Source organism: Harmonia axyridis, chromosome 3, assembly GCF_914767665.1.
Source record: "Harmonia axyridis chromosome 3, icHarAxyr1.1, whole genome shotgun sequence".
Lineage (NCBI taxonomy): Eukaryota > Metazoa > Arthropoda > Insecta > Coleoptera > Coccinellidae > Harmonia > Harmonia axyridis.
Genome location: NC_059503.1, coordinates 60,139,446 through 60,156,490, shown reverse-complemented (window position 1 = coordinate 60,156,490; position 17,045 = coordinate 60,139,446). Strand labels below are relative to the sequence as shown.

General features: G+C 36.3%; 1 protein-coding gene across 2 annotated transcripts in view; it reads right to left on the bottom strand.

Moving 5' to 3' along the window:
- Window positions 1–763: 763 nt before the first annotated feature.
- The window catches only part of LOC123675601 (max-binding protein MNT), a 30,216-nt gene continuing 13,934 nt past the window's right edge, over window positions 764–17,045 (bottom strand). The window contains exons 1-4 of one of the 2 annotated variants that reach the window (XM_045610994.1): window positions 9,911–10,114; window positions 9,057–9,610; window positions 5,903–6,269; window positions 764–4,011 (exon numbers count right to left, since the gene is read on the bottom strand). In XM_045610994.1, the coding sequence (XP_045466950.1) occupies window positions 3,769–4,011; window positions 5,903–6,269; window positions 9,057–9,592 (1,146 nt within the window). In that variant the 5' untranslated portion in view covers window positions 9,593–9,610; window positions 9,911–10,114 and the 3' untranslated portion in view covers window positions 764–3,768. Of the gene's footprint in view, window positions 4,012–5,902; window positions 6,270–9,056; window positions 9,611–9,910; window positions 10,115–17,045 lie in introns of those variants that run through there. The other variant, XM_045610993.1, reaches the window with a different exon arrangement.

Genomic DNA, 17,045 nt, shown 5'->3' with positions numbered 1-17,045 from the left:
ATTTTTAAGCTAGGAGGTAGCTTGGCTTTGGTCTGTTGACATGGAACCATATTATATTGAAGAAATTTTGAATAGGGTTAAAACTTGGAAGGACACAACATCTCGATATTCAATGTCTGTGTTATTTGTCTTTGCTTCTTTTGACAATATTTCATCTCGGGGAATACTTTGTTAGCATTGTATATTTTATTTGAAATAAATCATATTATTATAATTATTGAGCCTGAAGAAGATTATTGCCCTTAGTACTTATCAGTCTGGAACCCCAATGTGTTTGCTTGGCATTTCAATCACTGTCTTCAATGAATCTGAATTCTAAAATTGTGTGTCAAGGTGGACAGTACACTATTGATATGCATAAATTCCTGGTATTGGTTTTGATTTTAACGGTTGTTGCTTAAAAAGCCTCTGTTTGAAATTTTTCCTGTTCATGGTGGGTAATAGAAATTTTTGATGACAGCTAATCCTCCACGGGATGCATCATCAAAGTGTGATAAACTGAGTAGGATGGGACGGTGAATACTCTTCAACTGGTAAACTATATCTCAGAAATGAACCAGATGTCCACTTTGTTAAATAAAATAAAGTTGAAGTAAACTTCTATATGTGAAATTTCTAAAAAAAAAATCATATGAATACAAATTTGAATAGGTGAACGAAAATTCCTGACATCACTTCATTTCTCTCATTTTTTTTACTTTTCTTGAAATTGAACATAGTTTATGTTGCAGCATTTTCAAATCTTGAAAATGAAACTCGGAGACAATTTTTATATTTTTATTTTAATTTTTTTTTTAAATCATACTGAAATATTCAGTACATTCAGGTATTTACAGTTGATTGGCAAAATTACTTTTTTCCTATCAATATTTACAAATTTCTATCTATATACAAAAAATAGTTCACTAATATAAACAGAATCATATTGCTAAAAAATATGTTAAAAATAATTTATCTTTCAGTAAATTTTCCAATCCGTCATTGTAAAAGTTCATACACCACTTTTTGCTTTTAAACATTTTAAATATTTACAATATAAACTTTAGTTAAATTAAAATTAAAGACTAAGGAAATAATACGTTTTAGAGATCTTGAAAGGTCAGTATTTAACTGTACCTTACTTTGAATTTGGATTTTTTCAAAGTAACATTTGTCAGTTAAATTAAAATATAGTAGAGGAATCATTTATATTCGTAAAAACTGGCAAAATGTTACCAAATTATCACAATCATACTATGGGATCCACCTCAATATCAATTCTAACTTAACAAAAATTAAGTTTTCCGGTAATTTCAGAAGTTATTTAAATTCAAAACAGTAGTGAATTGGTGTAATAATATATAAGTTTTGTTTTTTGCTTTGAAGAAAGAACTTTGCACAGTTACAATATTATACATGATCACCACATAAAATGATATTATTTTAAAATTACACTCATAAGTTATAAAAATGTTTGTGAAAGACATAATAAATAGTTTTCAAGATTAAAATAGGTTTCTTTCCAGCGGTTGATAATTTAGAGAACTATATCAAAATTAAGTCAAATTGAGTTGTAAATTTTGACAACACCTCGAACTATGAGGAATAGATCTGATCAGGCATTACTCAGTTTTAATTAATTTTTTCTGTGATTTTCCATAGATAAAGTCAATAGACTACTAGAGAATCTTTTCGTGATTTATACAAGCTTTTACGAGTTTATTCTGAGCACATCCAGAAGACTTATCAGCCATTTTCTAAAACAGTTTCAATATAATAACAAATTTGAAATTTTAGTATAGTAAGCATTAACAATCCACTGTTCAATGATCTTTTATGATAATTTTAACAAAATATTCTTTAGTTTGTTATGAAAACAGCTCTAAGGCTATTATAACTTTTGGCCTACAAGGCTTTCAGATATACTCAAAATCCTTCCACAATTGTCCAAAGCCAAATAAGCCCAATCATAATTTCATATTTTGAACAAGTTCAAATAAACCTAAAAATCATGTAGAAAATTGAAGACTAGAAAGTTAACCTAAGATTAACGTTTTTTAAAATTCTTAAACAGTAAAACATGTGAAACAGTTCAAAATACGAAACTGAATAAAAAAGAGTAAATAACATATTCATTTTAACTAAATTTCTTCATTTCACAGCCAAATCAGATAGAACCTATCAGCTTTCAAACAATGTTACAAATTCAGGTCAATTATTCAAGGAGACAATTTTTTCAAAACAAATACATCCTAAACAATTAAAACAAAAACAGTAAACAAATGTAACAAAAGTTAAGGATGAAATATAATTTTTCAAACATTAATTCGGAACTTAAAATAAAAAAAAATTAATTTGTGCAGTATTTTCGGTTCCAATAATTATATACAAATAAATATCTGAACTGCTAGTTCAATTTTAAAATTAAATTCATATTAAAGTTTGAAATGAATGGTGAATTCTCAGTTTGTTCAAAGGTTTCCTCTGAAGTAGGAGATCCCTCTGTTTCGGCAACAATGACATATTATGTCCGTATATATTTATTTTGGATACACAGGATATTGAATCTGCTTTAGAAATTGGTTCGATTAATTCATAGAAGAATGCTTCCAATGATTTTAATGAAATTTATAGTTTTTCAAGTTGAATAGGTACTTTTCAATTATTTTTTTTTATTGAGTGAACAGTTGAAAGTACTGTATCTAACGTTATTTAGAGACACAGTAATAATTGAATCTCTATACTTGCACAAGTTCTAGTCTCTCTAGCCTAACTATGGTTAAAATATTACTCAGATATAACAAAGAGAGACAGAACGATAAGTTTTTGGCAAACATCAATTGTTCAGGAATTAATTTCATTAAAATCTGTTGGATTCATTTCCACAAATCAATACTTAAAATTTTTCTAAATACAATTCTCATCAAGTGATAATTCAAGGAATTGTACCTTGAAGTTATGAACAGTTTAAATGAATCACATTAAAAAAATTGTGTTTAAGGCCTAAATTTGATGAAACATTTTCGAAAAACTAATTCAAGGAATTGTACCTTGAAGTTATGAACAATATAAATGAATCACCTCGAAAAAATTTTTGTTTGAGGCCTAAATTTGATAGAATATTTTCGAAAAACTAATTTAAGGAATTATACCCTTAAGTTATGAACAGTATAAATGAATCACATAAAAAAAATTGTGTTTAAGGCCTAAATATGATGAAATATTTTCGAAAAACTAATTCAAGGAATTGTATCTTGAAGTTATGAACAATATAAATGAATCACATCAAAAAAATTTTTGTTTAAGGCCTAAATTTGATAGAATATTTTCGAAAAACTAATTTAGGGAATTATACCCTTAAGTTATGAACAATATAAATGAATCACCCTAAAAAAATGTGTTTGAGGCCTAATTTTGATTAAATATTTTCGAAAAACTAATTCAAGAAATTGTCCTTGAAGTTATGAACAATATAAATGGATAACCTAAAAAATAAATTGTGTTTGAGGCTTAAATTTGATGAAACATTTTCGATAGGAAAGTTATGAACAATATAAATGAATCACTTTGAAAAAAATTTTGTGTTTGAGGCCTAAATTTGATGAAACATTTTTGATAGGGAATGTAAATTTTTCGAACCCCTGAAACTTTTGAGAAATAGTCTTGAACAAACTGAAAAAACAGCTCAGAGTGAAAAATCATGAATTTAACACTGTGCGAAGTTTTTTCTGCAGTGATTAATCCACAGGTTAAAGGGGCCTCGAACCATTTATTTGTCACATTCGTGTTCTAACTGGGTCTTGGATTAGCCGTGCTAACAACGACCAAGGGGCATTTTCCTACAACGTACTGAGCGTTTACTAGAGGCACCACTTTTCCATTCAATTGTTGTTGTGTAATGAAAGTTGGTACCAATGGCGAAAGGTCGGTGATACCTTTGGGAACTATTGCTAGTTTCTGAAGTACCAATCCCTGGTTAAGTGGATATCCGACAGGTAAAACTGATAGAGCAGTCTGAACAGGCTGCTGTACCTAAAAGTAGAGGAACTTGGATAAGAATTCAATAATCGCGATTCCAAATAGTCCCAACTACCTTACTCTGAACGATACAGGGTGAGGCAAGTTAATTTTCTTTTTGAATATGCCTATCATTCAGTCTATGTAAAGCTGTTGGTTGGAAGAGGTTTCAATTCAACAAAGTCCGGTCTGAAGTTAACATACGTTTACTATTAGCCCCGATTATGTGGGGCATTTTTCTGGCAGTTATAGGTACTAATACACAATGCTTTTATAATGCGCATGGTTTAGGCCTATTTTTCTCATTTGAGTCGAGCAACTTTACCCCTAATACAATGCGCAAAAAAATTAACGCACATTCTGAAAATCTCAATTTTAATGAAAGTTAACTCTACATTGACTTTATAACTTATTTTTTATGTTCTCTCGGGAAGGTTTTAAACGAAATAAGACACATTAAATGGAAGAGAAATTCAGGATTTCACCGAATCTTATGTGAAAGAAGAGAAATAAACAATTTTCAAAATACTGGAATGCTGATAAGTGATTCAATACTTGGTATTTCCACCCCTTGCGTTAATTACAGCTCGGCAACGACGGTTCATACTCAAAATGAGTGATCTTAAAATGTTCTGATCTAATCCTTCCCAGATTTCTCTGAGTTGGATTCCTAAGTCATTAAGATTAGCTGGATGATTTTCTGAACTTCTCAGTCTTCTATTGAGGTTGTCCCAAACCTGCTCAATCGGATTGAGATCTGGACTTCTTGCTGGTCATTCCATTCGAGAGACTTCAACCTTTTCAAGGTACAACTGAACGATGCGCGCACGATGGGGTCTGGCATTATCGTCCATAAAAATGAAATTTTCCCCAATGTATGGGGCAAATGGCACTACATGCTCTTCGAGAATGTTTCTTTTATACATATCAGCATTCATAGCTCTATTATCAACAACCACTAGGTCTGTGTGAGCAGTCAAAGATATTCCACCCCATACCATAATCGATCCTCCCCCGAAACCAGTAGTATTCAGGAAATTGCACTGAGCATATCTTTCATGTGGACGTCTGTATACAAGGGAACGTCGATCACAATGGTAGAGGCAGAATCTAGACTCATCTGTGAAGAGAACTCTCAAGTTGCCTCAACGAAGAAACTCTCAAGTAACGTTCTTGAATGGCAGTTATTACCCGTGGTCTACCCTGTCCTGGTCTTTAGACATTCATACCTGTCTCCCTGAATCGCTGCAACATTCTGGACACACTTGTATGGGAAACTTGAAACCTTTCTGGGCACATTCCTCTTGGGTCAAATTGCGTGTTTCGCGTTGCATAGCGATCGAGTGGAGAAAATCAAACGAAAGAAAAACTATTGATCACTAGAATTGATCGACAACAACTGATTTCAGAATAGAGCCAATACATTCAAAATCTGATAATCTCATTTTTTTTTATTCCTGCCGGGAAAAAACATCTGTATTGAAGAAAAACGTTGAAAGTGGATAACATATGCATGCATAATTCTGATAAAAATAATTATCATTGAGAACACCTTCAGTTGTAGAATAAATTTGAGATCTCCATAATGTGCGTTAATTTTTATGCCTTCAATAGATTAGTAACAGCCCACAAACACTTTGAATTTGACTTCAATCCTCGTAGAAGGCGCTTTCGAAAAATTATCTTGTGTTTTCACTACTTTGAACTTCCTGTCAAAAATAATCCTCAAAACTAATTCAAAAAATAAGGGTCTTGCTAAAACCGTACCTGCTCCATCATACAAGATATTCAAGACTGACTAAAACAAGACTTCAGATATGTAACTACAGTACTTAAAAAACTAAAAGTTTGGATAAAAGGAATTAACTTGGCGCTCGTTGTATTTTTACATAGAAAATAATCTTACATCTTTTAAGGACGCAAGAGTGCTTGCTACAGTTCCTTGACTTTTGCTTGGCAAAATTGGTAGTGACAGTTTTTTAACACCATTGGTGACCTGAGGATGAGGCTGGTCGTCCATGTAGTCAGACCTAGAATCCTCGTCTCTCATATCGAAAATGCTGGATCCATGCTCAGAGGAGTCTCTATGGTTGTCCTCAGGTGTAGTAGGCACAACATCGGCCAGGAGGCGGTTAAAATCGACATTCTCATAATGTGAAGAAAGGTCTTTTTTCAGTTGAGTCAGTTTGCTTTGCCATGAGATTTTCTCTCTGGCCAACCTCTCCATTTCTTGTTCGAGGTCCATCTCTCTCTTTCTCAACACTTGAATATATCTAAAAAATGAGTTTTATGTCAAAAATTTATATTTAACTATTCAACAATGATTCAGATTTTGATAATTCCTAATTCAAAAGCAGTAAGTCTTTACCTATTGTATTATACATGTTGTTCCTAAATTAGAGATCCAAATGAAAATTAAATATTCCTTGGTTCGTTTTGAGAAGAATACTTATAAACATTGGTCCGCAAACGCTTTGTTTTCGAGATACAGTGTGTTACATTGTATATTATCGAATCTTATTCAATTTTGGTGAACCATATGTTTTTAAAGGTGCAATAAGTAAATTGAAAATATTATGTTACAATCATTTATAAAGTCCCTGTATTAAGTGTTAGCTCATTAGAGGGTTTGAACTGATAAGTGAAGATCACATCTAGAAGTGGATAGGAAAATTAGGAACTATCAATTTGTTCTCAAATATCTATTGATGAAATAATATCTACAGAAAGTAAGAAGTACTATATTATGTTGTCCAAACAGGATTTCTGAGCATTGCCGTGAATTCTAAATCACGTTGAGAAACGTGATCGTTACTTTATGAAATCAGTGAAATTAAAGCGTGACGTGAGCACCAATAATTAACAAAGAAATAATAACTACTGAATTACTGCCTAATTGACCATATTCACCGTCGCCATATTGTTATGCGACAATACCAACTACCCAGTGTTCCCAACGAAGAAATATTGAGTTTACTAGAAAAATTCCACAATATAAAGTTTCTAAGTGAAGTTTATGTGTACCTTTTCTGGCTGCTACGTCAGATAGGCTTGTTTGGGACAATATTTTGCAAAAATTTCACCTTTTAGAAATAAAAACATTAGTGAAAGTTGGTTTTCTGAACAAATTAATTGTGGCCGAGTGTATAAATGAAGGCTTCGCTTCATTTTTGGAAATAGTCAGTGGAAGAATAGTCTCTATGGCTGATAGTATTTTTGATATTAGCGGTATTTTTCTAGTAAACTCAAAATTTCTCCGTTGGGGACACTGGGTAGTTGGTATTGTCGCAAAACAATATGGCGACGGTGAATATGGTCAATTGGTGATGGTATTAAAATTCAATTTCATTATTTATTCATTTCTCAAATATATATTTACGATTGAATTTGTGTGTATTATTTATTATTCAATGTCCAAAATTATTATTATTTTTATTTTATTTCTACATCACTAGAGTAGTATTTAGGCAGGAGCTAGTTATTGTATTCACATTTTGAAAAAATTCATATTGATATCTATTTTAAAGAATAGACATCTTTGGTTAGCTAATTTACTCTAACTAGGAATTAACAGAAAATGTCACAAATTTGAGCTGCAGACATAAACGAGTTTAGATTTGTGTGATACATACAAATATCTATAACGAGCACAACATGGAACATAACCGACTCCGATACCTGAGAAGTGATCACGTCACGCTTTAATTTCACTGGTAACATAAAGTAACGATCACGTCTCACAACGTGATTTAGAAATCACGGCATCACTCATATCTGTGTCGACATCTATACTGGGTAGAATTAAGTATAACATAATTTTATTGATTTAAAATTTCAAATAGTTTCCGACAAAAAGCTATTTTTTTCAATATTCATCTAAACCCTTTACCGGACCATTTTTTTCCTAATTTTTTATGTTATGTATATCCATAAAGATTGTTTGATCCGCACGCGCCAGCTGTTTAGTATCGTACCAACCAATTGACCATATTCACCGTCGCCATATTGTTGTGCGACAGTACCAACTACCCAATGTCCCCAACGGAGAAATATTGACTTCACTAGAAAAATTCCACAATATAAAGTTTCTAATTGACCATATTCACCGTCGCCATATTGTTATGCGACAATACCAACTACCCAGTGTTCCCAACGGAGAAATATTGAGTTTACTACAAAAATACCGCTAATATCAAAAATACTATCAGCCATAAAGACTATTCTTCCACTGACTATTTCCAAAAATGGAGCGAAGCATTCATTTATACACTCGGCCACAATTAATTTGTTCAGAAAACCACCTTTCCCTAATCTTTTTATTTCCAAAAGGTGAAATTTTTGCACAATGTTGTCCCAAACAAGCCTATCTGGCGTAGCAGCCAGAAAAGGTACACATAAACTTCACTTATAAACTTTATATTGTGGAATTTTTCTAGTAAACTCAATATTTCTCCGTTGGGAACACTGGGTAGTTGGTATTGTCGCATAACAATATGGCGACGGTGAATATGGTCAATTGTGGTTTATGTGAAAATCCCAGAGTACCTTTTCTGGCTGCTACGCCAGATAGGCTTGTTTGGGACAATATTTCAAAAAAATTTCACCTTTTGTAAATAAAAACATTAGTGAAAGGTGGTTTTATGAACAAATTAACTGTGGCCGAGTGTATAAATGAAGGCTTCGCGCCATTTTTGGAAATAGTCAGTGGAAGAATAATCTCGATGGCTGATAGTATTTTTGATATTAGCGGTATTTTTCTAGTAAACTCAATATTTCTCCGTTGGGAACACTGGGTAGTTGGTATTGTCGCACAACAATATGTCGACGGTGAATATGGTCAATTGTTTTGGGATAGTTTTATGATAGGGCCTCAATAAACTTATTAAAACGGCAAAGCTGTAAAAGGTCGTAACTACGGTATATTTTTTTGGGAACCTATTCCTAACATTTTAAATAATAAAAAAATCATTCCAAACAATATTTCTGTCTTGTATATTTATTTAACATTCTCAAGCTCCTGAAAAAACGACCATTATATGTATGTAGACACAACAACATACCTTATTGCTGAATGCAAAATATTCAAATTCGAGGACTTCTTCTCATCAGGAGACGCTGGCAACTGTTTCTTCAAAATATCGAAACATTCTTTTAGATGAGCCCTTCTGTGTTTCTCTAATTTATTATGTACCTCCCGAGTACCCGCCCTGAATACAAGAGGGGGAGGTTTCCTCTTAGCAACGTTACTCTTTTCGTCGATATAAAGTGGATTTATTATATCGAAACTATTTTGGATAAACCTTCTGTTGACGTCCATCTTCTTCTCCGGACCTATGTCCGGTGGAGTAGTGGACGGCACTGGTGTTTGGATGACGCTATGCGTCGCACCAGGTAGATGCGACGTTGCTATCACCAACGCCTGTTGGTTTATAGAGAGCGAATTGCTCTGTATTACGCTATTATTGTGGGTTTTGGTTGTTGTGGCCACGACCGTTGTCGCTGATAACGCAGCATCTATGGTTGCTAGTGTTCGCTTCTCTTTTCGTTCCTGCATCTCCAGGAATTTAGCGGCTTCCCACAAGGTATTGAGGCTCATAGTGATAGTGTTTCGTATCTGAAAAAAAAATCATATTAGGATAATTGCTTTCAATAAATGAAGGTAAAATAGGTCTACTTGATGAAGCTAATTTAATATAATTATCAAGAATATGACATTTTTGCGCCAAAATCTTCACCATTCGATATAACTTTTCTGTTTAGAAATACAATTTCAAATTGAAAACATTTTTTCTTTGCGATCTGTATAGGGTGTTCAGAAGAACAAATTGAAATTTTCATCTATACAGTATGTTCGGAACCACCCTGTATATATGAAAATAATTTTGAATTGTGATTCGGATTAGTCTCTACTTACACATTACAAAAAGAGATTTTCAAAATATCTTTATATACTTCCTTAAAATGGGATCCGCGTCTGTGGTGGGCCCCCCCGGTATACATTGATGTTATTATATTTTTTCAACGTGTCGAGATATTTGTGTAAATTTTGCTATGTTTTCAAGGTAGAAAACGATCTCATAAGCAGTGTTCCCACCTTTTGAAATAGAAATTCCCCCAATGGATGCCAAATTCCTTATTTGATGTATTTTACAGCAGAAATTCCCAGCACACTTAAGGCCCGGTGCACACATCCGACTTTTGCAGTTACGACACCCGTTGCGGTGTCGTACCTATTCAATGCACACTACATACGACACCGTCGTGGTTGCGGAGCCGGATCAATTCACTTCAATGAAGAGCTCAATATCCAATTCCCTCTCTGCCATTGTGCGAACTCACGACAAACGTCGTATGTGTGCGCAGGCCAATTTGGAATAGAGTACTGAGAGATCGCATGTACGACTGCGGCACAGTTGCGGCCTAGAGGGACATGCTACCAAAAAACGACCGTATGCTGGCAGTTACGACGTCGCAACTGCACGGCCGGTAGTGTGCATGCTCCCATTTGATTCTTTGTACCACAGGCCGCAAGTACGACACAGCAACGGTGTCGTACTTGCGGCCTGTGGTACAAAGAATCAAATGGGAGCATGCACACTACCCGCCGTGCCGTTGCGGCGTCGTAACTGCCATCATGCGGGCTGTGGTACAAAGAATCAAATGGGAGCATGCACACTACCCGCCGTGCCGTTGCGGCGTCGTAACTGCCATCATGCGGGCTGTGGTACAAAGAATCAAATGGGAGCATGCACACTAGCGTACGACACCGCAACGGTGTCGCAACTGCAAATGTCGGATGTGTGCACCGGGGCTTAATTGCCAAAAATTGTCGAATTACTCATTAACAATATAAAGGATGTTTTTTTTCGAGGTATATAACTGTAAGTTGGCTTTACTGTTCAAGATTGCGACCGGTTTAACAGCTGTCATGTGATTTATTCTCAGTTTGGTTTGGCAATTCATCATGAGTAGACTCACGCCTGAACAACGCTTGCAAATAGTGCAATTTTATTTCGAAAATAATGATTCTGTGCGGAATACGTATCGCGCACTACGTCGACAAAATCGTCCATCAGAGCAGTAAATTCGATTAATCATGGAACGTTTTCACACCACGTTTACTCTTATTGATAACTCGCATCCCCAGAGACGCCATACGATACGTACAGAAGAAGCTATTGACCATATTCACCGTCGCCATATTGTTTTGCGACAATACCAACTACCCAGTGTTCCCAACGGAGAAATTTTGAGTTTACTAGAAAAATACCGCTAATATCAAAAAATACTATCAGCCATAGAGACTATTCTTCCACTGACTATTTCCAAAAATGAAACGAAGCCTTCATTTATACACTCGGCCACAATTAATTTGTTCAGAAAACCACCTTTCACTAATGTTTTTATTTCCAAAAGGTGAAATTTTTGCAAAATATTGTCCCAAACAAGCCTATCTGACGTAGCAGCCAGAAAAGGTACACATAAACTTCACTTAGAAACTTTATATTGTGGAATTTTTCTAGTAAACTCAATATTTCTTCGTTGGGAACACTGGGTAGTTGGTATTGTCGCATAACAATATGGCGACGGTGAATATGGTCAATTGCTGCTGTAGAGCGTAGCATTGAGGAAGACCCGAATGAGTCTATCCGCCATCGAGCACAGGAATTGAATCTGTATCCATCACCTTTATGGAAGATTTTGCGGAAGGATCTTGGTTTGCGTGCTTACAAAATCCAACTCGTGCAAGAATTGAAGCCAAACGATCATCAAGTAAAGCGTAGATTCGTCGAATGGGCCCAAAATGAGATTGCAGTTGTTCCCGATTTTCATAAGCGAATTTTGTTTAGCGATGAAGCGCTGGTTGAATGATTACGTCAACAAACAAAACTGCCGCATTTGGAGTGAAGCTAATCCTCGAGTGTATGTCGAAACACCGTTACATCCAGAAAAACTGACTGTTTGGTGCGCTTTATGGGCTGGTGGAATCATTGGTCCGTACTTCTTCAAAAACGATGATGGCCAGAACGTTACTGTCAATGGTGATCGGTATAGAGCCATGATTACTAACTTTTTCATTCCTGAATTGAACAACCATGATGTCCAGGAGCTGTGGTTCCAACAAGACGGCGCAACATGTCACACAGCTCGTGCCACAATCGATTTATTGAAAGACACGTTTGGTGACCTCCTAATTTCACGTTTTGGACCTGTGAATTGGACGTCCAGATTGGACTACATCCGAGCCAGCCGTGGCGGTCATATGCCAGAAGTCATATTCGAAATGTAATGCCACAAGATTATCTTGCGGATAAATAAAATTCATGTCAATCGAATAATCCATCGTTGTTTTATTGCAATTCAAAGTTCTATAGCTTTAAAAAAACACCCTTTATAAACAAAAACATTTTGTGTTTAATATGTCATAACAAAAAACCGAGGTATTGAAAATAAAATTGTTGAAATCTACAGAAAAAAAAAAATAAGGTCGAAGTTTGGAAAACACCATCACAGAAGTTCTTTAGATAAGTGAACAAAGAAAAAAGACTGCAGCCACGTAGTTGACAAGTAAATGTGAAACAAAATCTGAATAAATATATCTAATTAATGCCTATATCAGGATTTTTGAATATCTTTTAAAATATGATGTTATCTCAAAAATTCCCTCAATACAGAGATTTCATTCAGAAAAAAAATTCCTTTTCCCTTTTGGATACTAAAATTCCCTTAAACGACAAAATTTCATACACTTGGAAACACTGCTCATAAGAATTCAAAAAAATCCCTCGAACATCCGCCGAAGGCAACGATGTGGCAACGTCGCTCGAACAAGTTGCATGCTGCTGTGCACGTTGTCGGGAGGCTACGGCGCACGCGTCGGCCGATACGTAAATGCGAACAAAGAACAACCTGAGGACGAAACGGACAGACGTGCCAATACTGCCAATGCTTTGGCGGAGGAGCCGGACCATCGACAACGATTCTGTTTACGCGACGTTCGCGATTTTGTTGCACTTTCCAGCGATGAATCACCGCGCGACTTGTTTTCTATAGCGAAAGGCGATAAGATAAAGAAACTGCGGCGACTGGATCTCGCAGGAAGGCGACGATTTTCTAAGGTTCTGTGGAAAACGGGCCCACATCGATTTTCACGGCGGCGGAAAGACTTGTTGGAGCGAGGCGAGAGTGTCGAGTAATTTTTTGCAGCTGCCGCAACTTGCGCCTGCACATTTACGACGTATACGATTCGATTGTACACGGTATTTTCGTTTGTTTACGCGGCGTGCGGCGCGCGTTTCCGAACTGGCAGCCAAGACGCGCCGAGTATGAGAGTGCACTTCTTTATCTCGAACGTTTGAATTTGTTTAAAAAAAAATATAGGGTGTTTTTTTTTCGAGGTATATAACTTTAAGTTGGCATTACTGATCAAGATGGCGACCGATTTAACAGCTGTCAAGTGATTTATTCTCAGTTTGATTTGGCAATTCAGGATGAATAGACTCACGCCTGAACAACGCTTGCAAATAGTGCAATTTTATTTCGAACATAATGGTTCTGTGCGGAATACGTATCGCGCACTACGTCTATTTCATTTTGTTTAGCGATGAAGCGCACTTCTGGTTGAATGGCTACGTCAACAAACAAAACTGCCGTATTTGGAGTGAAGCTAATCCTCAAGTGTATGTCAAAACACCGTTACATCCAGAAAAACTGACTGTTTGGTGCGCTTTATGGGCTGGTGGAATCATTGGTCCGTACTTCTTCAAAAACGATGATGGCCAGAACGTTACAGTCAATGGTGATCGGTATAGAGCCATGATTACTAACTTTTTCATTCCTGAATTGAACAACCATGATGTCCAGGAGCTGTGGTTCCAACGAGACGGCGCAACATGTCACACAGCTCGTGCCACAATCGATTTATTGAAAGACACGTTTGGTGAGCGCCTAAATTCACGTTTCGGACCTGTGAATTGGCCTCCAAGTTCTTGTGATTTAACACCGCTAAACTTCTTTCTGTGGGGCTATGTAAATTCATTGGTCTATGCGGATAAGCCACAAACCCTTCACCATTTGGAAGACAACATTCGCCGTGTTATTGCCGATATACGGCCACAAATGTTGGAAAAAGTCATCGAAAATTGGACGTCCAGATTGGACTACATCCGAGCCAGCCGTGGCGGTCATATGCCAGAAATCATATTTAAAATGTAATGCCACAAGATTATCTTGTGGATAAATAAAATTCATGTCAATCGAATAATCCATCGTTGTTTTATTGCAATTTAAATTTCTATAGCTCTAAAAAAAACACCCTTTATTATGAAACTGGCCCTTAATCTGCAAAACACAGGAAAAAAACTCGCGTACCGTTCAGCATTAATAAATTCCTGTTTCAACAGGAACCAACCACTTCAATTTTCGATAAGCGTTGCAGGTAGGCGCATCCGTGGTGCTTGATGAATCGAATTGATGTTTCGCAGATTATCTTATCAACGAAAATAATCAATGTCAATGTCACGTCGGAGCGTGATTCGAAATTTTAGCTTGTCTCAATTAGACGCCCGTAGCTCGTAGAATGTCCGGGAATAATTTTTTTGTAGCTTATCCACGCTGAGATTCGTTTATACTTTTTACCTTTATTCAGGCTGTGGTTGGTCATAGCCTAGTGGACCTGCAATCTGAGATTGTTTAAATTTTGTGTGTTTATTCCATTCTTTAAAATGTTCTATGTAATTTTAATAAAGGGTGTTTTTTTAGAGCTATAGAACTTTGAATTGCAATTAAACAACGATGGATTATTCGATTGACATGAATTTTATTTATCCGCAAGATAATCTTGTGGCATTACATTTTAAATATGATTTGTGGCATATGACCGCCACGGCTGGCTCGGATGTAGTCCAATCTGGACGTCCAACTTTCGATAACTTTTTGCAACATTCGTGCCCGTATATCGGCAATAACACGGCGAATGTTGTCTTCCAAATGGTCAAGGGTTTGTGGCTTATCCGCATAGACCAATGACTTTACATAGCCCCACAGAAAGTAGTCTAGCGGTGTAAAATCACAAGATCTTGGAGGCCAATTCACAGGTCCAAAACGTGAAATCAGGCGGTCACCAAACGTGTCTTTCAATAAATCGATTGTGGCACGAGCTGTGTGACATGTTGCGCCGTCTTGTTGGAACCACAGTTCCCGGACATCATGGTTGTTCAATTCAGGAATGAAAAAGTTAGTAATCATGGCTCTATACCGATCACTATTGACTGTAACGTTCTGGCCATCATCATTTTTGAAGAAGTACGGATCAATGATTCCACCAGCCCATAAAGCGCACCAAACAGTCAGTTTTTCTAGATGTAACGGTGTTTCGACATACACTTGAGGATTAGCTTCACTTCAAATGCGGCAGTTTTTTCTGTTGACGTAGCCATTCAACCAGAAGTGCGCTTCATCGCTAAACAAAATTCGCTTATGAAAATCGGGAACAACGGTAATCTCATTTTGGGCCCATTTGCAAGCGTTGTTCAGGCGTGAGTCTATTCAAGATGAATTGCCAAACCAAACTGAGAATAAATCACTTGACAGCTGTTAAATCGGTCGCCATATTGAACAGTAATGCCTACTTAAAGTTATATACCTCGAAAAAAAAACCCTTTACTTCCTAGCTCTCAACAAGAGATTATTTGCTTCTCTTCTAATCATATCGATATTGTCTCTTAAGGCGCGTAAACACATAGAACAAAACATCGCGTAACAAGTCCAGACGTCACTACGTAACAGCGTAACATCTAGGCTTCCCGCAGGTTGTCTGTTTTTAACATCGAAGAAATGTTTTCACCACTTGTTTCATGTGCAGACGGGTGCGATACACAGTCGACAGAATCTTACGTTTATAAGTTACGAGACGATGTTACAAACAATAGTTACGCGACGGCGTTACGATAAGATGTTTTTTCTATGTCTGTACGCGCCTTTACATCTTCGCAAGCTTCTTCTATCCTGTGTCGTAACTTCTACCGTAAAGTGTTTTCAAGAGACCCCTTTCTTTCCATAAAGAGTCAATATCGGGACTTTATGAGAAAAAACACTTCAAACTTTTTCCTAACCTCAAAATTGGTTTATGAAATAAACGTTTCATTAGTAAAGAAGATTTCTCATGGAAAACGAGACTTACTTTCGTTTATGAAACTGGCTTTGGTGCCCATGCAACAGGGCCACAATTCCATGAATTGAAATGAATAGGTTTAAATTTTCTTATCGCAAACAGACACACAGTTTATAAAGGGTGTTTTTTTTAGAGCTATAGAACTTCCAATTGCAATAAAACAATGATGGATTATTCGATTGATATGAATTTTATTTATCCGCAAGATAATCTTGTGGCATTATACATTTTAAATATGATTTTAAATATGATTTCTGGCATATGACCGCCACGGCTGGCTCGGATGTAGTCCAATCTGGACGTCCCATTTTCGATGACTTTTTCCAACATTTGTGGCCGTATATCGGCAATAACACGGCGAATGTTGTCTTCCAAATGGTCAAGGGTTTGTGGCTTATCCGCATAGACCATAGAAAGTAGTCTAGCGGTGTTGAATCACAAGATCTTGGAGGCCAATTCACAGGTCCAAAACGTGAAATTAGGCGGTCACCAACCGTGTCTTGCAATTAATCGATTGTGGCACGAGCTGTGTGACATGTTGCGCCGTCTTGTTGGAACCACAGCTCCTGGACATCATGGTTGTTCAATTCAGGAATGAAAAAGTTAGTAATCATGGCTCTATACCGATCACCATTGACTCTAACGTTCTGATCATCATCGTTTTTGAAGAAGTACGGACCAATGATTCCACCAGCCCATAAAGCGCACCAAACAGTCAGTTTTTCTGGATGTAACGGTGTTTCGACTTACACTTGAGGATTAGCTTCACTCCAAATGCGGCAGTTTTGTTTGTTGACGTAGCCATTCAACCAGAAGTGCGCTTCATCGTTAATGGACGTAGTGCGCGATACGTATTACGCACAGAACCATTATTTTC